The sequence below is a fragment of the Podarcis tiliguerta genome (assembly GCF_965153285.1).
Source record: "Podarcis tiliguerta genome assembly, chromosome: 12".
NCBI lineage: Eukaryota > Metazoa > Chordata > Lepidosauria > Squamata > Lacertidae > Podarcis > Podarcis tiliguerta.
This window is the reverse complement of record NC_139545.1, coordinates 53,700,039-53,724,348: the sequence shown is the minus strand read 5'-3', so window position 1 is coordinate 53,724,348 and position 24,310 is coordinate 53,700,039. Positions and strand designations below refer to the sequence as shown.

The window sequence follows — 24,310 nt, the reverse complement described above, 5'->3', positions numbered from 1 at the left end:
CTTCTGCGAACATCCCAGAAACTTCTATCTGGCAGCAAACTGTTGGAAACAAGAAATGCAGAAAGATGGACCTTTTTCTGATCCAGCAGAGCCGAGCCCTAATCCAGTAACAGTGTGTGTCCCAGTATCTTCTAAGAGCGTGGACCACTGGCACTTTGAGCAACAACACAGGTTGTGTTGCTCCTGGATTTCCTTCCCTTTGTTTCAGCAAGTGATTTTTTTATTTTTTTTTGAAAACGTGGAAGCAGTATGCTTAAGCTACTGCGTTTCATTAGTGCAATAATGCATCTCGGTTGTTTGGCATATCTCTTTCTCCCTTGCAATAGAGAAGAGTGTCAGGAGGCCTAGCTGGAAAGCGAAGGTCAAAGTATCCAAAAAACCCCCGACTTGCTTCTACTAAAGCTTTTGGGCTCCCTATATCTGCGTGTGAAGAAGACAGGTGGTTGCTCCAGTGATTGACAGTATGGAAGGAGAAGGAAGTTTCTGATGGAGTCAAGAGCTATGTTCTGCCTGCCGTTCATGTAATGGAAGTGGTTCTGTGCAGGAAAATCCCATAAGAGAACAGCAAAACAATAGCTTTATTAGGACCATGAGAAGCATCACAAAGTAGCATGAAAGTTTCTCCCAGCTGGATTCCTAGGCCTTCACAGCAACAGTGCACAGCAGGTATGACATAAAACATCCGATTATATTTGCACAAGCAATTCCCCTTCTTTAGTTCCGCTTTTTGCTGAATGCTTGCCTTTTGTTGGGCTTTGCTAAGCAGGGAGCATCATGACGTCATGGATGAAAGACAAAGAGATCAAGGAAGGAAGCAGGCAGAGGCAACACCCTACTTCCAGGGCCAACTTTAAAGGTAAAGGGCCATTAGGTCCAGTCATGACCGACTCTGGGGTTGCGGCGCTCATCTCGCTTTATTGGCCAAGGGAGCCGGCGTACAGCTTCCAGGTCATGTAGCCAGCAGGATTAAGCCGCTTCTGGTGAACCAGAGCAGCACATGGAAATGCCATTTACCTTCCCGCTGGAGTGGTACCTATTTATCTACTTGCACTTTGTGCTTTCGAACTGTTACATTGGCAGGAGCTGGGACCGAACAACGGGAGCTCACCCTGTTTCAGGGATTCGAACTGCCAACCTTCCGATCAGCAAGTCCTAGGCTCTGTGGTTTAACCCACAGTGCCACCCGCGTCCCTTAGGGCCAACTTTACATATAATTTATTCGTTTTAGTATCCTAAAGAAAAACCTGTAAGCTGTAGGCAGTATGTCAAGGCAATGAATAAATAAATATTTGTGGTCTTTCCTAGTAAGGGGGGGGGGTTCCTGAAAGATTAATCTAAGGCTCCTGAGTGTACATTTCTAAATAAGTGCAGCGTGCCCATTGGATTGCCAGCACATTGGCCAAAATGAGAGGGATGTTTACTCACAGAAACCCTGTCCCCTGATGCTGGAAACCCTTTGATATCCTTACTGTGCTTTAAGGGATTTTTTATTTTATTTTAGTCATTGTGGTCATACATGTAATTATTTCATTTTTATCCATACGTCCTTGAAAGAGGTCAGATCAGAACACCTGCCCCCCCATTGTCTTCATTTTGGTAGAATGCACCCAGATGTTGCTGGAACACCAGCTGCCACAATTTTGTTTTTAAAATCTTTCCCATGTTTTTAACCTCTCCATGTCCATTTCTTGAAAGGTAAAAGGGCTTCACGAATCCTAGCTCAGGATGTCATCAGAGTTCCAGGAAAGGAGAGCACCCAGGAAGGCTGCAGAGTGCAGGCTGCCAGAGGGATGATTTATGAGCCAAAAACAGTGGCATCGTTCCGGAGACACTGTCCTTTTGAGGCTTTTGAGACATCTTCCACTGAAACGTTTGAAAAACTATTGAGAAATGTTACTTTTGGGACGTCTTCTGTTGATACTTTTGAAAGACTATTGTGAGACTGTCCTTAGACATCTGTTTTGAACACATGGCTTGACAGTCCTCGCTACCACTCTGTTATATTGTATATCATAGAATCATAGAGTTGGAAGAGACCACAAGGGCCATCGAGTCCAACCCCCTGCCAAGCAGGAAACACCATCAGAGCACTCCTGACATATGGTTGTCAAGCCTCTGCTTAAAGACCTCCAAAGAAGGAGACTCCACCACACTCCTTGGCAGCAAATTCCACTGTCAAACAGCTCTTACTGTCAGGAAGTTCTTCCTAATGTTTAGGTGGAATCTATATAAGAACTTTGATTGGCTTACTCCTATAATTTGAATGATAGCATTATTCTATTATATATTTTCTACTAACTATTAGCCTACGTGTTGTGTTTGTATTGTTGTGATTAAAAGTAAAGGCACCCCTGACCATTAGGTCCAGTCGCGGACGACTCTGGGGTTGCGCGTTCATCTCGCTCTATAGGCCGAGGGAGCCGGCGTTTGTCTGCAGACAGCTTCTGGGTCATGTGGCCAGCATGACTAAGCCACTACTGGCAAACCAGAACAGCACATGGAAATGCCGTTTACCTTCCCACCAAAGCGGTACCTATTTATCTACTTGCACTTTGACGTGCTTTCGAACTGCTGGTTGGCAGGAGCAGGGACCGAGCAACGGGAGCTCACCCCGTCACAGGGATTCAAACCACCGACCTTCTGATCTGCAAGTCCTAGGCTCTGTGGTTTAACCCACAGCACCACCCGCGTCCCTTACAGCCTATAGGAGTCCAAAAATAAGGTTCAGTCAATAATATTTAAATCCAGGAGCAGAAATGCCCCTTGGAACGACACCCCCAGCCTCCCTCTTTCTTCCCCTTCTGAAGTTGACGTAGGCAAGAAGCCTGATCAACTTTTGCCAACAGGCTTGTAACACTCCCTCGTCATATCCCAGTTTGACACCTGTCACTTGGCTCCGGGGAAAGCACTTGAGAAACAGCACTAGGTCCAGCCCCATGGACAGGGTTCATCTGCACGCAAGCTCTCTGGAGATGGGCTTTTCGGTCTGCCCCCGGTGGGTTTCCTAAAGCGATGCCCTTTCGTCTCTCCACCGCATGAAATTTAATCTCCCTGGTAAATGACACCCAAGGCTATTTTGGAAATCGGAGGCAGGGCAGGGAGAGGAGCAGGAACGTCAGCAATCCAACTTGACTGGAGGACGGCAGCCCAAGGGAGGGGCTGCTCACAGGCTAAACTCTAAGCGCTGTAGCTTCTGCTGTGGGACTAGGGGATCACCTTTAGCACGTCCCCAACCTCACTGGGGTTTCTGTTTTATTCTCACGCTGGGTGGGTGGGGGGGAACGACCCAAATTCTGTTGGTCTCCCCATGCCCGCTTGCACCTGCTTCACCCGCTTTGGGCAAACTCAGTAAAGATCTGCTCTCCCGATGAAAGTGGCTTACTGCTTCCAGGTTTAACAGGACTTCCAGGTAAGGACCTGAATTTCTGTTTGAATCTGGGTGGCCAGAAAAGCTGGCCAGGAACCACCTCTCTTTCTGTGTGCGTCTTGCGCCTATGTTATTTGTGGTTTTCTGTAGCACTGGGGCTAGCAGTACAGATGAAGGTCAAGACGTTAGAGGTATCCTCTAGGCTTAGTATGACTTGTGGCTGTGGTCTTCTGTGGTTTCGCCGGAACAGGAAAAAGATGGGTAGGAGGATTGAAGGAACAGGATATTTAATTTTTGATTTTGATTTTTTAAACCTGTGTGGGTTGCCAGTGTCTGCCCAAGAGAGGGAGATAATTCTTTTGGAGTGGACGTGCTTGAAGGAGTGATGTTGAAGGTTACCTCCCACCACCATTCTTGTTTTCATCCTAAGTACTAAGACTCACAAAAAAGTTTTGTGTTCGGTTAATTGTCTGACCTCTCCACTCTTCTTCTGCTAGTATTTAGCCTTGCCAGAGCCTCCTCCCATGCTCTCAGCTTGCATTTCTACAGATGGGCTTCTGAAAAAAGACGGGGAATGACAGCTGAGTCTATTTTAAGAGCAGTAGCTCAGTGACATGGAGTGTCTGTGATGGCAAACGATGCCTACTTTTTTTGCATTTATGCAGATCCATATAGAAGGTATGAGCTTTTTTCAATGGGACACACAGGAGGTATAGTGAATGTGACTTTTGCTAAAGCTGCACTCCTATGCCCACTTTCTGGGAAATAAGGCTGTTCGCACAACTATACATTTAAAGCACCCCCTCCAAAGAACCTTGGGAATATTACCCTTCTCAGGGCTGCAGTCCGGAGCACCCTTAACAAACTATAAGTCTCAGGTTTATTGGGTTGGGGGGGGGGGGAATTGAGCTTTAAATGAATGGTGTGTGCACAGTGTAAATGCCATATGATTGCACTGAAATCAAGATTTATTTATTGTCTTACTTTTGTTGGGAGACACACTGGGAGAGATAGATAGATAGATAGAGAAAGAGAGAGAGAGAGAGAGAGAGATAATTGCCTAATAGAGCGGTTGATAAAAAACCTTTTTTTAAAAAATGCCTGCTCTACAGGTCTTATATTACTACACTAGCGATTATATAGCTATATCTGAAATTTCATGCATATCAGTTAATATCTTGACCCTGCTCCACTGAATTGAAATTTCAGCCTTCAAGACAGGAAAAGCAAACAGCTATTTTCGTGGAGGAGGGTCAAGATATTAACTGATATGCATGGAATTTCAGATATAGCTATATAATCCCTAGTGTAGTAAAAGATAAGACCTTTGGAGCAGGCATTTTTTTTAAAAAAAGTTTTTTATGAACCGCCCTGCCGAACACCCTATGCTTTTCAGTGGACCAGGGTCAAGTTATTAACTGATATGCATTACACTTGGTCCCTAATCTCTGATGTGTGTGAATTGGCTGTAAGGTAGCAATGGCAAGAGACAGCTCCATTTTGCACATGCTCCAAGACGCTCTCATGTTCTCAGCCTGGCAGTTCTGATTGTGAAATAATCCCAGGTAACAAGTTAAATATGAAAGATTGATTCTAGAGGTGAATTGGCCAGTCTTTTGAATAGATAGACTGCTACAACCCTATTCCTCTGAAATACAGAATATGGTGTCTTGAAGGGGGCTGCTTTTAGCAACAGTATGAAATCGCCCCTTTCTTTAGCATATGAAACTATTTTGCACAGTTTCTGTGGATGAATCTTGGTGTTGCAAATATGTTCCTTGGCTTAGCTCTTGTAAATGCCAGGTGCTTGAATAAAATGATGTGTGTAGCTCTGCATACTTGGGAAGACTGTCTAGAGAAATAGAAGCTGAACAGCGAGGTTGCTTTGTAGCTAAGGAGTTACTTGCAGAGTATTTTTTTAAAAAAATGTATTTATTAAAAGTTTGATAGTTACAGAAGAGAAAAAAGAAAAAGAAAAAAGAACAATAAAAAATTTAACAAACAATACATAAAAAAACCAACATTACATCAAAACAACAAGAAAAACAAAAACATTTAAAAACACATCCAATATTTCCATATCTTTATCATTCATCGACCTCCTCACACCTCCCTTTTTTGTATTCTAGTTCAATTAGCTATTTCAGCAAATCCTTTCCATCTTTCTCAATTTTTGTTCTGGAGTTACTTGCAGAGTAGACCCACCACAGTGCATGTGTGTTTGAGGTTTGCAGGCAGAAAGAAGTAAGTGACAGAGAGAGGCCGGTAGCGTGTTTCTGAAGGGTAGGGCGTTGTAACATCAGAGGAGTAGCGCCGTTTGCTCAAGAGAGGAGAAGAGCTGACAGTGTTTTATATAAGGATTAGAGGAAGTCGAAAACTGATCAGGCGGTAGCATCTGTGCTTGCTGATGAGCAATCTGGGGCAGAAATGGCTGACTCAACTCAACTCTAGGCTTTTGGTATGAGGTCTGGCATGGGTGGCATGAGCATGCGGCCTAACTTTGGGGCACAAGGTCAACACTTGCCAGAATCGGGTGTCCCCATATTGATTAAGGGTGGTGTGGAACTCTATGTGCTGACAGCAAATATGTCTTCTGGTTAACAGTAATAAAGAGGTGGAGAGGGAAAATCATTATAAAGGACAGGCAGTGGCACGGAGCCCTTATGTTGGCCAAACTTGCCCCTCCAGCTGTTTTTTTAAAAAATGTATTTATTAAAAGTTTGATAGTTACAGAAGAGAAAAAAGAAAAAGAAAGAAAAAAGAACAATAAAAAATTTAACAAACAATACATAAAAAATAAAAACAGAAAAATTACATCAAAACAACAAGAAAAACAAAAACATTTAAAAACACATCCAATATTTCCATATCTTTATCATTCATTTACTTGTTTCATCGACCTCCTCACACCTCCCTTTTTTGTATTCTAGTTCAATTAGCTATTTCAGCAAATCCTTTCCATCTTTCTCAATTTTTGTTCTATACTTTATCTTAACACAATCTAACTTTATATTTTCCTCTTTAGCCCATTAACAATCAGTTTTTGCTTAATTCTTTATAACATTTCTGCTAAAACCATATAACTTCATTCCAGCATTCTTCTAACATTCATTAATTTTGCAGTATTTCTGTAAATATACTTTAATTTTTTTCCAATCTTCTTCCACCGACTCTTCTCCCTGGTCTCGGATTCTGCCAGTCATTTCCGCCAATTCCATGTAGTCCATCATCCAGCTGTTTTTGGACTACAACTCCCATCATCCCTAGCTAACAGGACCAGTGGTCAGGGATGATGGGAATTGTAGTCCCAAAACAGCTGGAGGGCCAGGTTTGGCCACCAGTGCCTTAACCCTTCCTTCCAGGCCTTCCCCCTGCACTTGACTTTTCTTCCTGGTGGGTGACACAGTCAGGAGGTCCCTGAAATGGAAAATTAATAAATTAATAGGTTCGTGCACTTGGTTGGAGTTTCTGCTTAAAACACACTCCTAAAGAAGGATAATTCCAAAATGCGTCGGGCCTCTATTTTAAGCCACCTGGAGTTTTCCTTCTCTTTTGCCCCATTAGTGGCACATTCCAGGTTTTCCTTGGGTTAAGCACATGGGTGGGTGTCTACAGGGTGCCACCCCCGTCTGAAGAATGAACCATAAATTCCAGATTTCCCAGCTTTCATTTTAAAAAGGGAATAGGTTTCTAACATCTGGAGAACGTGAAATAGAAGGGGAAATGAACAGATGCTATTCTCAATGAAACGAAACCAGGAGCTTTCCAATTCCACATACCCACAACCTACTTCACACATAATGTTAAACCATAGTTAAAAGCAAACTAGGGTTTAACGTGAGTGTGCAGTGTGCTAATCGTCTCCCCAACCCTCCCATTCTGGCTGGGAAATAAGCCAGAGTCCAGTTTACTGTAATACCTGAACCTTGACTCATGGTTTGCATCTTCCAAACAATCCATGAGCTGTAAGCCAAGAACAAACCATGGTTACTGTTTGTGGTTTTGGTCAACAAAATTGACTTGTTTCCCAGCAACATGGCGGCATCAGGAACTAGGGAGGAGTAGAGCAAGACGTTTTCAGCTGTGTACACAGAGGGATGTAGAAAATGGGAGTCCCCCAAAGATTAGAATTGGGACCCAGTTTTTCCTACTTCTGTGTCAATGCTCTATTCCTAGGGGTGAGCAGTGAGGTAGCCAAGTTTGCTGATTAAAAAATTGTTCAGGGTAGTTAAAGCAACTAGGAATTCCAAGGAGCGTCAAAAAATATCTCTCCAGATTGGGTGAATGGGCAGTAAAATGGCGAATGCCATTCAGTGCAAGCAAGTGTAAAATGATTCACACTGGGGCATTTTAAAAAAATAAATCTCACATATACACTTATGTGGGGAGGGTCTGAACTGTTGGTGAATGACCAGGAATGAGACTTTCTGGTTGTAATGAATAGTTTTATGAAGATGTTGGTCTAGTATGCAGCAGCTATGAAAAGTGCAAATTCCATGGGAGAGATAATTACGAAACACAAAACTGCCAATATCGCTATGTCATACAAATCATACAAATTCCACGCTTGGAATACTGTGTACAGTCCTGCCCACCTCACCCTCAGAAAAGGACATTATAGAGCTGGAAAGGGTTCAGAAAACAGCAAACCCAAATCATCAAGAGGTTGGAGTGACTCTGTTATTTTTTTTTAGTTTAGAGAAAAGGCAAATAACGGGGTGACATGATAGAAGTGGATAAAATGGTGTTTTTTGTGGAAATGTAGATAATATTGTAACAAAAAAGGACTTCTTCATGCAGAAGACAGTTTTTTTAAAAAATAATAATCTTTTTTACCAACCACCAAAACACAAACAGTGAAACACCCCCAGGCGGCTGATACATTGGGTATACAATATTCCAATATTCATTAATACACATATTCAATAATAACATATTCACATCAACCATATGTACACTTCTATATACTTTAACACTCCTCCTTCCACAAGGTTTATTTAACTTTTAACATTTTAATTGCCCCAAATTGTTCAAACCTACTCAAATAGTTCAATATCTTCTCAAAGCAATCCTCCTCTTTCTCACTGACCTTAAACCCTTTCATTCTGTGTATCTTCACAGTTAGGTGTTCTAAAATTATAATATTATTCAGTTTTTTCCTCCATTGGTTCACCCCTAGCTCTTCTGCATTTTCCCAATTACTCGCTATAACCTATCTGGCTGCAATTACCATCAGTTTTACCCATTTGCATTCCTCTTTTGTTTTTAACTCGGTACTACTCAGGGTAATAAGAACCATTAATTTAGTTGTTTCCACTGCAGAAGACAGTTAATCTGTGGTATTCGCTCTTACAAGATGGCTAGCAACTTAGATGATTTTTTGAAAAGGAGGATAAGGCTACTTGCTTCTCGACATGATTATTGCTTCTAGACACAATAGTTATGTTCTATCTCCACTGTTGGAGTCGGTACGCTTCCGTATACAAGTTGTGCAAAATCACAAGTGTGGAAAGTGCTGTTGCTCCCAGGACCTGCTTGAAGGCTTCTCATGGGCATCTTATTGGCCACTGTGAAAACAGGGTGCGGGCCTATTTCATAAAATTATTCTCCGCTTCATTGCAAAAAACCTCAGAGCGCTTTATAAATTAATAAAACAAAATCTATTGATGCACATAATAATAATAATAATAATAATAATAATAATAATAATAACAACAACAATAACAACAACTTTTATTTATATCCCGCCCTCCCCAGCCGAAGCCGGGCTCAGGGCAGCTAACAACAATAAAACAGTACAAAAGTACAGCACAAGCAGCACTCTAAAATCATTCATTATAAAATTAATTAATTCAAGCCACTGGCAACCATTGGGCCAGAGCTCCGCGAAGATTGCCGAGGGAGGGAGTCAGGCTGTGCCCTGGCCAAAGGCCTGGTGGAACAGCTCTGTCTTGCAGGCCCTGCGGAAAGATGTCAAGTCCCGCAGGGCCCTAGTCACTTGTGACAGAGCGTTCCACCAGATCGGGGCCACGGCCGAAAAAGCCCTGGCTCTGGTTGAGGCCAGCCTAACTTCTCTGTGGCCTGGGACCTTCAAGATGTTTTTATTTGAAGACATGGGTGCCTCAAACATTGATTTTTGCAACACTGTATTCTTACGTTGACACTGTGGATTCACAATAAAGCATAGTTTGTTTTAACTGTGGTTTACTGTGCAAACTGGGCTGTAATCCAGCAACTCCGAATAACACCACATGACTCTCATTGTAGGGCCTGAATTTATGAGAGAATGATGCTGACTCAAATCTGGTTTTTGTGCCGGCAAAACTAAACCACTAAAGGCAGCGAGTGACCTGTACTGCGTATTTCCTCCATGTTTTATCTTTGTGTCAGAAGTGGAACTGCAGTCATACCTCGGGTTACAGCTTCAGGTTGCAAGTTTTTGGGTTGCGCACCACGCCGAACCCGGATGTACAGGTTACTTCCGGGTTTCGGCGCTATTGCATGAGCAGAAACGCTAAATCGCGCTCTGCACATGCACAGAAGCACTGAATCATGACCCATGCGTGCCCAGACGCGGCACTGTGGGTTGCAAATATATATATATATAGTAGGTGACTGTCAGCCTTCTGAGGGCAGGCATTTTGAACAACGTTTTCTGGAATCGCCCCTGACAACCTGGCCCTTTGAAAAGGCATTATCCAGTGCTTTCAGATGCTGAATGTGAAATTAGTTTATTGATCCCAAGTGCTAGATCAGTTTGTAGTTTTTGAAAACCAATTTCTGAGGTAACTTTCTCTCACCCAGCCCCCTCCCCCCCCACCATGGCAGAAGAAGGCAGCTGCCCTCTTCAACGGAAGCTTTTCTGGGCCTCAAATTTGTGTGGGGTGTGGTGGGGGGCCATGGTTAGAGAAGGGACACTGGTACCTTGGTTTGCATACGTCTTGGTTTGTATACGTTTTGGATTACAAACACGTCAAACCGCGAAGTGTGTTTCCCGGTTTGCAACCTTTTTTTGGATTACAACCCATTTTGGGGGGATTACGAACAAATTTTTTTTTGGAGGCCCCATTGGCGAAGGTGCGCCTTAGGTTACAACCTGTTTTGGTTTACAAACAGACCTCCAGAATGGATTATGGTTGTAAACCAAGGTACCACTGTACCTCAGGTTACAGACGCTTCAGGCTGCGTTTTTTTGGGTTACGGACCCGCCGAAACCCGGAAGTACCGGAATGGGTTACTTCTGAGTTTTGGGGGTCGCGTATGCACAGAAGTGCTAAGTTGCACTTTGCGCATGCGCAGAAGCGCCAAATCACAACCTGTGCGTGTGCACACGCGCCGCTGTGGGTTGCGAACGCTGTGGGTTGTGAACGTGCATCCCGCACGGATCATATTTACAACCCGAGTGTCCACTGTATAGCTTTTTGAATTACACGAGATACAAACAAGCTGTGTGACGTGATGGGGGAAATTTCCACACAGTTGCCTCATGCCAGTGTGAGGTCAGAGTTACTGCGTGGGGCTACGGCCTTGGGAGGCCATGGTTCGAATTCACCACTCAGCCATGAATGTCTCTTGGGCCTGCCACTGCCTCTCTGCCTAACCGGCCTCTCAGGGTGGTTGTGAGGATAAAAATGGGGAGGGGAAGAACCACGGACACAAAATGAGCTCCATGTGTGGAGGGGTGGGGGGAAGGGTGTTAAATAAAAAAAAATAATAATAAAAAAAAATAGATAAAAATAAAAATAGCACCAATATTGGGACAAGTTCTGGAAGGACCTTTTACATTAAAATTTATCTGGGGATTTTTAGGTGAGAAAAAGTGTGAGAAAGGGAATGGGATACAGGTTTATAATATCATGCAAGGTGTGGAGATAAGAATTTCTCCTTCTTGATACTAATGAAACTGACTTGCCAGGAATTTCAGGTGAGACAAAAGTGAAATCTTCAAGATGCACATAATTCGTTTATGAAATATGCTGCTACAACACACAGTGCTGACCGCTGACTCAGGCCACATCCAGACTTCCTTTTGTGCTGTGCTTTCAGAGTATGGGCTTTGGTAATACTTTGTAATACGGTGCCCTGTGTGAGGCCAAAATTAGCCACCCCAAAAGGGATCTTCTCAGTTATGGATCTTCTCAATTTTGCACCCCTTCGGCTCGACGACCTGTGCAAGGGAACTGCCTGGACGGTCCCAAATCAGGCAGTGGTTCTTTCCAGGCCCAGGAGTGCACTTTAAAGCTCTGTCTCCAAGGCGTTTGTTTGTTTGTTTTGCCCTACTGTGTTTTGCTGCTGAAAAGGAGCAAACAGCAGTCGGTGGAAAACCCAATCCAAGAAAAATCCAGCTTTTCCCTACTAAAGCACCAGGACAAAACAGACAAACAAACAGCTGCAATGACAAAACCAAGCTTGGACATGGTGTTTTAAGGTCCAGACCTGTTCCTAGAAACATGCCAACAAAAGGGTGAGCCCTTAGTTGGCTTTTCAAACCCAGGTACTCTCAGGGACTTCTAGTGGTGATTTACCTATTTTAAAATATTTTAAATTAAATAAATCATCACTAGGAGCTGCTGATAACCACCCAGGGATATGGGGGTGTCCTAGACCTGAGCTGTTAAGGAACATGCAAATTAATACAAGAATCTTGAACATGGCATGGTAACTAATATATGATGGCTATATTCAAACTCTAGCTTCAGGAAAAGTATGCCTCTGAGCACCAGTTGCTGGGGGATACCAGAAATAATAATAATAATAATAATAATAATAATAATAATAATAATAATATTTTTATTTATATTCCGCCCTCCTCAGCCGAAGCCGGGCTCAGAGCGGCTAGCAACAATAAAACTAACACAGCATTCTAAAATCAATTCATTCTAAAACCAATTCAAAATCAAATTAATGGCAACCATTGCGCTAGAGTTCTGTGAGGATTACCAAAGGAGGGGGTCAGGCTGTGCCTTGGCCAAAGGCCTGGTGGAACAGCTCTGTCTTGCAGGCCCTGCAGAAAGATGTCAAGTCCCGCAGGGCCCTGGTCTCTTGGGACAGAGCGTTCCACCAGATCGGGGCCACAGCCGAAAAAGCCCTGGCTCTGGTTGAGGCCAGCCTAACCTCTCTGTGGCCTGGGACCTCCAAGGTGTTTTGGTTTGAAGACCATAAGGTCCTCTGTGGGTCATACCAGGAGAGGCGGTCCTGTAGGTACGAGGGTCCTAGGACCCAGAAGAGAGGACCACGATTCTCATGTCTTGCTTGTGAGGTTTTGGCCACTGTGGGTAACACCATGCTGAACTAGATGGACTTATGGCCCGATCCATTAGGGCTCCTCTTACGTTTTCCAGTTGCTAAGAATTTAACCATCTTATGGAGATACAAAAAGCTAGTAGCTGGGTTTTGTATCTCCAGCACCAGATAGCCTAAATAAAGGCATCGTTTCGCATTGTGATTCATGAACTGATATAACTGGGTTGAAATAATGAATGGATTTTCAGTCACATCATCAGAGACACATATTTGGACCCAATGATATCAGTTTCCCACTGAGTTAATCAACTGGTGCAAACTCCTGATTTGGGAGGGTTAGTCAGACTTTTGGGGTATGTACTTGCTTTATAGTCTATTTTTGGTGGTATGACTTGTCTCGGTCTTCTTGAGAGATGTGCATACAAGTGGCGTTTCTGCTTGTGGTTTTTCAGTGTGGGGATGAGGCTTTACCCTGCAATTTTAGTGGACTTGGTTGGGAAAATACAAAGAGCTGAATATATAAAGCACTGTGGTGCCCACTGGATGTTTTGTACTATAACTCCCATCAGCCTCAGCTAGGGATGGGCAGATTTTGGCAGTTTCTCAGTTTCCAATTTTTCTATTCTTAAGTTCATCCCATTTCTTGGTAGGGCCTTTTTGGTAGTGGCGCCTGCCCTGTGGAACGCCCTCCCTTCAGATGTGAAGGATATAAGCAGCTATCTTCTTTTTAAAAGACATCTGAAGGCAGCCCTGTTTAGGGAAGTTTTTAATATTTAATGCTGTATTGTTTTTAACACTCGATTGGGAGCCACCCAGAGTGGCTGGGGAAACTCAGCCAGATGGGCGGGGTATAAATTATTATTATTATTATTATTATTATTATTATTATTATTATTTATTTCTGCATCAATTTGAATTTTTTTAGAATTCCTCATGAATATTCACCAACATTTTAGTTCAAATTTTGCCGAATATATACACATTTTTGTATGCAGTTTCCCCTAGTGTAATGCATTTCTGTATGTTATTTTCACAAACAGGCACACTCCCACATTGTTGTGCACATCATTTGGTTGGAGAAGTGCGCTACAAAATTCAGAGATGTGAATTCCAAAGAAGAGCTGCGTTTTGGTTCAAGAAGTTTCAAGAAGTATGAATTTGGGATGTTCATATTAGAAAGTGAACTGAACCAAAATTCTCTCCCATTTCTAGCCCCTGTCAGCATGGCCAGTGGTCAGGGATGAGTGATAGTCCACAGCACTTGGAATAATAGAATAATAATAATAATAATTTATTATTTGTACCCCGCCCATCTGGCTGGGTTTCCCCAGCCACTCTGGGCGGCTTCCACAAAGACCAAAAATACACTAATATGTCATACATTAAAAACTTCCCTGAACAGGGCTGCCTTAAGATGTCTTCTGAATGTCAGGTAGTTGTTTATCTCTCTGACATCTGATGGGAGGGTGTTCCACAGGGTGGGTGCCACTACTGAGAAGGCCCTCTGCCTGGTTCCCTGTAGCTTTGCATCTCGCAATGAGGGAACTGCCAGAAGGCCCTCAGTGCTGGACCTCAGTGTCCAGGCAGAACGATGGGGGTGGAGACGCTCCTTCAGGTATACTGGGCCGAGGCCGTTTAGGGCTTTAAAGGTCAACACCAACACTCTGAATTGTGCTTGGAAATGTACTGGGATCCAATGTAGGTCTTTCAAGACAGGTGTTATGTGGTCTTGGCGGCCGCCCCCAGTCACCAGTCTAGCTGTCGCATTCTGGATTAGTTGGAGGACACCCCATTGCCTACCCCACCTTAAGAGATCGCCAGCCGATGGTCTGTAGGCAACACCTGAGCCAATCTTGTCTGGGCAGCTTCTGGATTGGTCATAACAGGACTGGTCATCATAACACATGCTGGCCTTGCAATGTCTTATCCTGCAGTTTTCATTTCAGTGGTCAATTTCCAACTGTATTAACAAAAAGTTATTTAAAAAATGATTTACCCCAAAAGAAATCCAGAGCATGCCCCCACTTGCTTAATAATAATATTATTATAATTTATTGCTTATACCTTGCCCATCTGCCTGGGTTGCCCCAGCCACTCTGGGCAGCTTCCAACAGAATATAAAAAACATAATGAAACATCAGACATTAAAAACTTCCCGATAGAGCTTTCTTCAGATGTCTTTGGAAAGTCATATAATTGTTTATCTCTTTGACATCTGATGGGAAGGCATTCCCCACAGGGTGGGTGCTGAGGAGGCCCTCTGCCAAGTTCACTGTAACTTCACTTCTCGCAGTGAGGGAACCGCCAGAACGCCCTTGGAGCTGAACACTGGGGGTGGAAATGCTCCTTCAGGTATACCTTATATGAGATTGATGAATGTTACCTATTTCAAATTGTGGTGAAATGGTCACTAGAATGAAGAGGGTAAATGTTTTAGCATTCAAATGTATATGTATAGGTAAAGGTAAAGGTAAAGGGACCCCTGACCATTAGGTCCAGTTGTGACTGACTCTGGGGTTGCGGCCCTCATCTCGCTTTATTGGCCGAGGGAGCCGGCGTACAGCTTCTGGGTCATGTGGCCAGCATGACTAAGCTGCTTCTGGCGAACCAGAGCAGCACATGGAAACACCGTTTACCTTTCCGCCAGAGTGGTACCTATTTATCTACTTGCACTTTGACGTGCTTTCGAACTGCTAGGTTGGCAGGAGCTGGGACTGAGCAATGGGAGCTCACCCCGTCACGGGGATTCGAACCCCTGACCTTCTGATAGTTGTCCTAGGCTCTGTGGCTTAACCCACAGCTCCACCCACGTCCCAATGTACCGTATTTTTTGCTCTATAAGACTCACTTTTTCCCTCCTAAAAAGTAAGGGGAAATGTGTGTGCGTCTTATGGAGCGAATGCAGGCTGCACAGCTATCCCAGAAGCCAGAACAGCAAGAGGGATTGCTGCTTTCACTGCTGTTCCGGCTTCTGAGATTCAGAATATTTTTTTTTCTTGTTTTTCTCCTCCAAAAACTAGGTGCGTCTTGTGGTGTGGTGCGTCTTATAGTTTTGTAATTCCGCTCAGATTCTTGTCAGATAGGCTTTGAATGTGTTCAGGCTTAACTGCCTGAAGCAATCAGGTGAGGATTCTCTGTAATGAAAGACCAACCTGAAGGTCAGACGCTGTGCTCTTCAAAGCTGGAAACATTATGGTCCAGAAATTCAGGCTTTTTGTGGCTGCTGTCAGACACTTTAATGCTATGGTGGGTTAAAAAACAACAACCTGGCATTGCTCTTACAGTTGCTTTCCCCCTCTTTTTTTTCTTTCCAGGCCATCAAGATGGATTTCAGCTCTTACAGTGGAGTCCCCAGGTTCCTGACCAGGCCTAAGGCCTTTGTGGTATCCATGGGGAAAGATGCCACACTCAGTTGCCAGATCATTGGAAATCCCATCCCGCTGGTCAGCTGGGAGAAGGATAAACTTCCTATCCAGACAGGGGGAAGATTTAAAATGGTGGAAGACGGCGACCTATATCGTTTAACCATTTATGACTTGAGTCTGGACGACAGCGGTCAGTATATCTGCAGGGCCAAGAACTCGATTGGGGAAGCTTTTGCCGCAGTTAGCATCAAAGTTGGGGAGCAGACCACTGTGACCGAATCGGCACCTTATTTCATCCAGAAGCCCACTTCTATCCGAGTCATCATGGGAGAAGACGCCATGTTCAAATGCATTGTCCAGGGTAGCCCACCCCTTTCGGTGAACTGGGAGAAAGACGGGAGGCACCTGGGCGGGCGGTCAGAGTCCAACCGCATCCAGATTGAGACCCAGGGGGAGAAAAATGCCCTCAAGATCCAAAGCACTCGGTTGGTGGACAGCGGGACGTACACTTGCCGTGCAGAGAACCCTCTTGGGGCCACCAGCGCAGCAGCTGCGTTGGTGGTGGACACGCCAGATTCTTACAGCCCAGGTGGCACAAGGCACGCTATAGACGCAGACAGCAGCAAGACCTCCCCTTTGCTCTCACACTTGCAAAAAAGGCGAGAAGAAATCAGGAAGACAGACCTAACCACTGCCGACTCTCTGATCTCCTCGGCATACACCTCCATGGAAGGGCGGTCGAAACTCGGTCTGAGCCTCTCCCTTGACTACGAGAGGGCCGCCAGTTTGACAGCAAAGAGCTTCCGGGGCGATGGTGGTTCTTACTACGGGGTGACGACGCGTACTTTCACCGTCACAGAGGGGAAACATGCCAAGATGAGCTGCTACGTGACGGGAGAACCCAAGCCAGAGATTGTTTGGAAGAAGGACGGCGAGGTCATCCTCGAAGGGCGGAGGCACATCATTTACGAGGATGAGCAGGAGAATTTTGTGCTGAAGATCCTCTTCTGCAAACAGGTTGACAACGGCCTCTACACATGCACAGCTTCCAACCTGGCAGGGCAAACATACAGCTCTGTGCTGGTCACAGTCAAAGGTGAGTAGCTGTGTTTCACAATGGCTTGGGCTAATGGCATGTCCCAGTTCCATTTATTGTTGTTTTTTTATTTTTAATTCATTTTTATTAAGTTTCCCATTTTAACAATCCAATCAAATCACATTGAATGTTCCAAATTATACAAGTACATATCAAATAGTCCAAATATTCTGCCTAAATTATAATTTTTTTGTTGGGACTTCCCATGCTTCAGGTTCGGGGGGAACGGGACTCTGATCATCTCATATCTCTGCTGCCTTGAATAGTCTTTCCAACAGTTCCTTTAAATCTTCTTGTTGTTAACCTTCCTTCTTTCATGGCCTCTGAGTTGTTTCCACAAGCGAGTTGAAATAAGCAATGATGTGTTTCTGTGTGGATTTTCTGTGTATGACTCTCCGCTGTTGTTGCAGTACCTCCTCACACGCTGGTGTTTATGCCGAATCAATCCAAAAGTCATTTAGCTGCTGGCAGACGCCATCTTCTCTCGTCCCCATTCCATTTGGGGTAAATTGGGGTGAGCTCCCATCGCTCGGTCCCTGCTCCTGCCAACCTAGCAGTTCGAAAGCACATCAAAGTGCAAGTAGATAAATAGGAGTGTTTATTTAAAACCTGCCAAGGAGTCCAGTTCACTTTGTTGTCTCTTTAAGTACTTTGTAAAAGGTTCCCATTCATCTTTAAAGTCACAGTTATCCTTGTCCTGTAGTTTATATGTCAGTTTTGCCAATTCTGCGTAGTCCATCAGTTTCTCTCGCCATAGTTCTTTAGTCGGGATTTCCTCATTCTTCCATCCTTGTTCTATTAAGACTCTTGCCGCCGTTGTCGCGTACATGAAGATATTTTCCAGCTTCCTTGGCAGGTCTTAACTCCATTGCCTTCTAAAGCCACCTTAGAATTGAGAGCGGGCATGGCTTAATAAGGCCTTCAGACCCAGTACATCTATCAATGGGACATTCCAGCAGTGAAGTGGTTTTACTGCTCATCTGCAAAGATTAAAGCATTAGGGTGCTGAAGGATCAAGGCATACAGTCGCAGTGGGTTTGCTCCTCTGAGAGCTGGCAAGCAAATGTCCGATACTTAAATCCAGCCTGTCGATGTCCATCAGGTATTGGGCAGGCAGTGACAGAAGGGCTGCAATGGCCTGGCAGCTGTTTGGCACCCTGTGAGCCACGAGCCGCAGGGCCTCCCTCGCCTTCCATGGCAACAGGTGTCTCCAGGCACAAACACAGCCCCAAAGAGCAGCAGCACTTGAAGCCGCCCCCTCACTAAGTGCACTCAGGCTGAGCTGAAAAACAGCACAGGAGGCCTCAACTGTCTTATGCTTCACCTCAGAAAGCACATCTAGATCCTCCAGGGTCCTCTGACAAGGACAGTGTGTCCTGTGGTCACATCCAAAACATGCACCCAAAAGGATAATAGGAACTATAGTTTTTATCCCTCACAGAGTTATAATTCCCAGAACCCTTAAAAACCTACAGTTCCCAGGATTTTTTGGGAGGGTGGAAATCAGATGCTTCAACTGCATGGCTGTAGATTTTCAGCAGGAACTGCTTGAGGGACCCAGTCTGGATGTGCTGGTCCCGTGGGTTAACCAAGTGGCGAGGTCCGAGTCCAGTCCGAGGTCAAGGGTGCGGTATGGAGGCTGTCCGTCAAAGCTGAAGTGGGGTCCAAGCCAAGGAGCCGGATGTAGTCAGGAACTCTGGCAGAAGAGCAGGACAGGGTGCATGCAGGAACAGGCTACCAACAATGTTGCTCCCGCAACCTGGGACTGGGGCTGGCAGGCTTTTATCTGCCCCGAGGCATAGGGCAGCCCCGATCCTCTGGTGACTCGCCTCTCCTGGCCTGGAGCGAGCACTCCTTCTGCGGGAACTTAGTTCCCTCCGCCTCTCTGCCCTGAGCCTCTGCAGCTCAGGAGAGGCTGGAGGGTTACCAGACCCAGAGGCAACCTCAACTTCCCCTGACAGGGCTGGGAGAGGAGCACCTGCAGGCAATGGGTCCTCCATCACCTCAAGAGCCAGAACAGACTCAGCTGGTGCCTGCACCTGAGGATCCAGCACAGGTGAGGACCCTTCAGGCTCAAGCCCCAGCCCCGGCTCAGCTGGTTCTGGAGGCGGGGAATCCTGTGCAGGCTGGGATTCCTCAGGTTCAGCATCCGAGTCCAAATCCCAACCCATCACACTGGATTTGGAGCATGTTTCAGATCAGAGCCCCACAGCTTCTTTTTTTCTTAGAAGTAAAACTGTCCAGTTTAAGGACACACTTTTTTTTTCCTTTTCAATATTTTATTAAGGATTTTCTTGTTTTACAGAAATAAGTGTAATGCCTCGTATTTTTTTCTCCATGTAATATTTTTACAAATCCGTTTCATTTGTTGAGGCATTAGGGGGAGAAGAAAAGAAAGAAAAAAGAAAGGGGGGGTGGAGAGAGGGAAGATGGGTGGGGGTGGGGTCGGGTGGCGGTGTTTCTATTATGTTTAATGTATGTAGAGTTTGGTGTCAGCGTTGCTTGTGTTGTTCACTTGTGTTCCTTTGGTGGTGAGAGAGGTTGGGGTTGGCCTAGGGTGTGATTGTTTGTTTGCTTGTGATTGGCTGTGGTGATCTTTGTTTTCGTGTGTGAGTGAGGTGGGTGGGTGTTTTGGATCAGGTTAGCCATATTGATTTGTATGCTGTTGGTGGATTATTGTCCTTGTCCTGTTGGGCTGTGTATGTGATAAAGGGGAGCCATACCGGGGTGAAGGCGGCTTCCTCTGTTTGTCCCCGTGTCAGTTTCAGTTTATTAGTTAAAGTCTGTGCAATGCCATGTGTAGTTTGCTCCTAAGAGATCCAGAGAGCTGAGTTTTAGCAAGGATGCCTGTGTCAAATTAGCCCAGGGGCAGTGTGCATGCGTTGCAGCTTCTTGTCAAGCGCTTTCCATTTGCAGTTGAAGAGTCTTGGGTAGCCAGGATGAAGAAGACTGCTGACTTTGGAGGGGTGCTGCCAGTCAGAGGACTGAACTGCAGGGATCCTTTGTGTCATTCCACATATAGGAACGCCCGGGAAGATCAAAAGCTGTCTTCTATTGAGTCAGAGCACCAGCACATCTAGCTTAGTATTGTCTACACTGACTGGCAGCACCTCTCCAGGGTTTCAGACAGGGGAGATTCCCAGCTCAACAACAACAACTTTATTTATACCCCGCCCATCTGGCTGGGTTTCCCCAGCCGCGGCTCCCAACAAAAGATTAAAATACAATAGTCTATTAAACTTTAAAAGCTTCCCATAACAGGGCTGCCTTCAGATGTCTTCTAAAAGTCTGGTAGTTGTTCTCTATGACATCTGGTGGGAGGGCGTTCCACAGGGCGGGTGCCACCACCAAGAAGGCCCTCTGCCTGGTTCCCTGTAACTTGTCTTCTCGCAGTGAGGGAACTGCCAGAAGGCTCTCGGAGCTGGACCTCAGTGTCCGGGCAGAACGATGGGGGTGGAGACACTCCTTCAGGTCTGCTGGACCTATCTGCAGAGGAGTGAACCTGGGACCTTTGCATGCGATGCAGATACTTTGCCACGTAAGACTCATCAAGATTTCATGTAGCACTGCGATTTCCACGCGCAGGTTCTGGATTTAAAGCCCCATGTCCAAGCATGTGGGGTTTTTTTGGTCCCGGTGCTCTCTCTGGGAAAACCACATTTTACTGCTGAATTGGAGCAAATAATAATAATAATAATAATAATAATAATAATAATAATAATTTATTATTTATACCCCGCCCATCTGGCTGGGTTTCCCCAGCCACTCTGGGCGGCTTCCAAAAGAATATTAAAATACTGTGATACATCAAACATTAAAAGCTTCCCTAAACAGGGCTGCCTTCAGATGGCAATCTACAGAAAACTCAACTGCCATTTGCTGTGATTCAGCAATAAAATGCACGTTTTCTTGGGAAAAGGGCTGAGACAAAAACAAAGCAAACCACTCAGACACAGGACTTTAAATCCCAGACCTGTGCCTAGGCACGTGGCACAAAAGGAAGCCTGGATGTGCCCTGAGCTTCTGTATATCCTAGGAACCCCTTTAAAATATTGTAGTACCCCAAAAAGCATATTTTAATGAAAACCACTAACCCACAACACACAAGTATAGGTCTACAAGTAATTGCGGCATGTCCCTTCAGCACTGTCACCGACCTTAAATATTTCCCCACATCTGAAGGTAACTTTCAAAGGCCTCAGCAGAAATAGGGGTGTTAATGGCAGAAGTTGGCCGTAGGTTGGAAAGGTTGGGGTCTTTCCGCTGGCAATGAAGTTTCCCTTCGGGTGAGAGAGAAATAAAATATCCTGCCTTTCATTTAGGATAGATCTCAGCAGCTGTGAGAAAGTGCAGTAAAGGGCTGACAGGACTGGCGTAACGAGCGTGGTTATTTTAGCAAAGATGAGAATGTGAAGCTCAAGTCAAAAACAGTGGCCATGTAACCTGGCTTCGTATTGCACAGCTTAGAAACCTGGAAAAAGTGTGTGCATAGGTCATGGGTAGGCAAACTAAGGCCTGGGGGCCGGATCCGACCCAATTGCCTTCTAAATCCGGCCTGCGGACGGTCCGGGAATCAGCGTGTTTTTACATGAGTAGAATGTGCCCTTTTATTTAAAATGCATCTCTGGGTTATTTGTGGGGCATAGGAATTCGTTCATCTCCCCCCCCCCCCATATAGTCTGGCCCCCCACAAGGTCTGAGGTCTGAGTGGACCGGTCCCCTGCTGAAAAAGTTTGCTGACCCCTGGCACAGGTTGTGAGGCTATCACAAACTTGAAAAATGGGGGTGTGGGAGTGACTCCTGCCAGTTTCAAATGCTGAAAATGTGTTCCAATAGCTTACAGAAGTCAGAGTAGTTTTAAAACATGTAATGTTTTGATGCCATTCCTTCAAATCAAACGCTCAGGTACTTTGGAAATGGAGAAGGTAGTGAGCTGTGAAATCACAAGTGGACTGTAAGTTAAATGAATAAGAATTGAAGGAATAATTGATTTGATCAAATGGATTTGCTCAGATGTGGATAATCAAACGTCGTGGTTTGATCATCACTAGCAACGCCATTTTATCTGTATGCCGCCTTTCCATAATTAAAACTATCCTCATGCCACCCAAGTCTGCTGTTGGGGGAAACATGAGACGTTTCTCCTCCTCAATTGCACCAGTGCTTTGCGCAGTTTATAAAGCACCATAAACCTGGCAAGAACTCAGTTCTCTATTTGATCCACCAGAATTTCACAAATATGATGTGGTTTCTGGCAGCCTGGAAGATTTTCCCTATCGTTGATCATCCAAAACTTAGTTTATGACCCACCATCCGATTAAAGAGTGCAACAACACTCAATAGCATTCCCCACAGTGCTTCCAAGAGATAAATTCTGCATGGATCCCTCCTGATGGCTGCTGTACAAGACTGGACTTTTGCCTAGAGTGTTTCTGTCCTTGTGCCGAGATCATTGTCAACAAACAGCATTGCTTGCTTTTATAATCTTAACCACGCAGAACATAATGCCATCTACCTCCAGAAACAGTTTTGACGTCACAGTCAAAGAGATTTACAAAGGAGGAGCTGTCATCGTCATGTGCTAGTTGGATTACATATGGGAGGTTATCGGGCAACTTTCCAGCACCACCATCATTCTGCAAGCCAGTATCCTTGGGCCTTCTCTACCAATTACATTTATATCGTCTGACTCTGCCTGTCAGTAATACAGCTCTATGGTCCTAGTGCCTTCACATGCCAACTAGCAGGAATATGCATTGTTAGATGTTGTTCATTGTGTAAGAGAACCAGTTGACACAAACCAGGTATTAAAAATGTGAAGAATTCAGTAGGGAAACATTTCAGCCTCTCCAGTTCAACAAAAAAAGTTTTTAAAGGGTGCCTCCACCATGAAGCCACTGCTGGAATCCATTAGCAAATCGAATACTGTGGGTTCTGGGAGTGCTTAGCTCTCCACTGGAAGAAATTGCCCCTACTTTATTTACTTGCTTGCTTCTAAGTTTTTTTCATATACTGCTTTCTGTCAAAAATGAGTCCAAAGCTGTTAACATAAAGTAAGCAACAATAAAAACAGAATCCATAAAATATGAAATGAACATATAACAAGAACAACAATAATCAGTAACAACTTAAGTTCCAGTACGAAAAGAGAGGCAAGCAAAATCAGAGTTGACCTCCAAGGGCTCTAGAAGACAGATGGGTTTCCACTTTGCAGCAAAACTCCACCAATGTTGTGGTCACTTAGGCCTCCAAGTGGAAGAAGACCCACAACTGGGGTGCCATCCAATTCCAAACCATAATAATATATATATTTTAACTGCAAGCCTGTAGAAAGCAAGACTTCCATCGGCAAAAGTTGCAAACTAATTTTCTCCCAGATGCGTGAGCTAGTTCAGTTTTGTATGATAAATTGATATGGTTTTGTTGGTTCTTACGGTAAAGTGTTTCGCCTCGATGAAGAAGGGGAAGTATCGGGGGGGGGGGGGGGAATCAGGGAGTCACAGAGCAGGCAAAGTATATTTCTAGGTGTACAAGCTACAGTAGATCTCTGAAAGAAAAACAACAGTATACTTTAGTGACAGGAATCCAGTGATGTGGAAGGGAAGGGATTTTGGCACCACTAGTGCAGCTGAGCCATGTTTGCAGGGCATGTATCTTAGGAGAACATATTTTTCCACATGCAAGGGCATTTTCTGTAGGAAAGCATTCAGGGATGCGATTTGCCAAGTGGTCCTGTTCCAGGATGACGGTACCACATGATCTGCTGGGGATGTGTAGACCAAGCCTTGATTTAGAATGCAGGGCATTCATCTCTGAAGTAACCGACTGTTTGAATACTCAAAGTATTCCAAACAGAGGGAAGAACAAAGGAATGTCATTTGTCATGCTGGCAGTACTGTGTGCTGTTCCAAACAGGTGTTCTTGTCATGCAGTTGGCAATGATTTGTAACCTTAACGCCCACTACCAACTCTCTTGGAGGGCATCAGGAGTGGCACAACTCACTTCTGACCTTTAAACATTCAGGAGGAGGAAATCGGGGTGTGGGGGTGGGAGAGAGAATAAAACCCAAAGAAGTGGAACTGCAAGTTGACACTGAGGCTGCATACACACAATACGTTTTACAGCAAAGCTACACTTTCCAGAACGGTTTACCAGTCTATCTCGCTTCTCAGGGAACTGTGGGAATTGTAGTTCTGTGAGGGTAACAGGGGTCTCCTAACAACCCTCAGGACCTTTAA

The 24,310-nt window shown here is 44.8% G+C and overlaps 1 protein-coding gene across 1 annotated transcript in view; it reads left to right on the top strand.

Moving 5' to 3' along the window:
* Nucleotides 1-3,125: 3,125 nt before the first annotated feature.
* OBSCN (obscurin, cytoskeletal calmodulin and titin-interacting RhoGEF) overlaps nt 3,126-24,310 on the top strand; it is a 263,533-nt gene continuing 242,348 nt past the window's right edge. The window contains exons 1-2 of the mRNA XM_083405850.1: nt 3,126-3,409; nt 15,925-17,071. Coding sequence (XP_083261976.1) covers nt 15,934-17,071 — 1,138 coding nt within the window. The 5' untranslated portion in view covers nt 3,126-3,409; nt 15,925-15,933. The remainder of the gene's footprint in view (nt 3,410-15,924; nt 17,072-24,310) is intronic.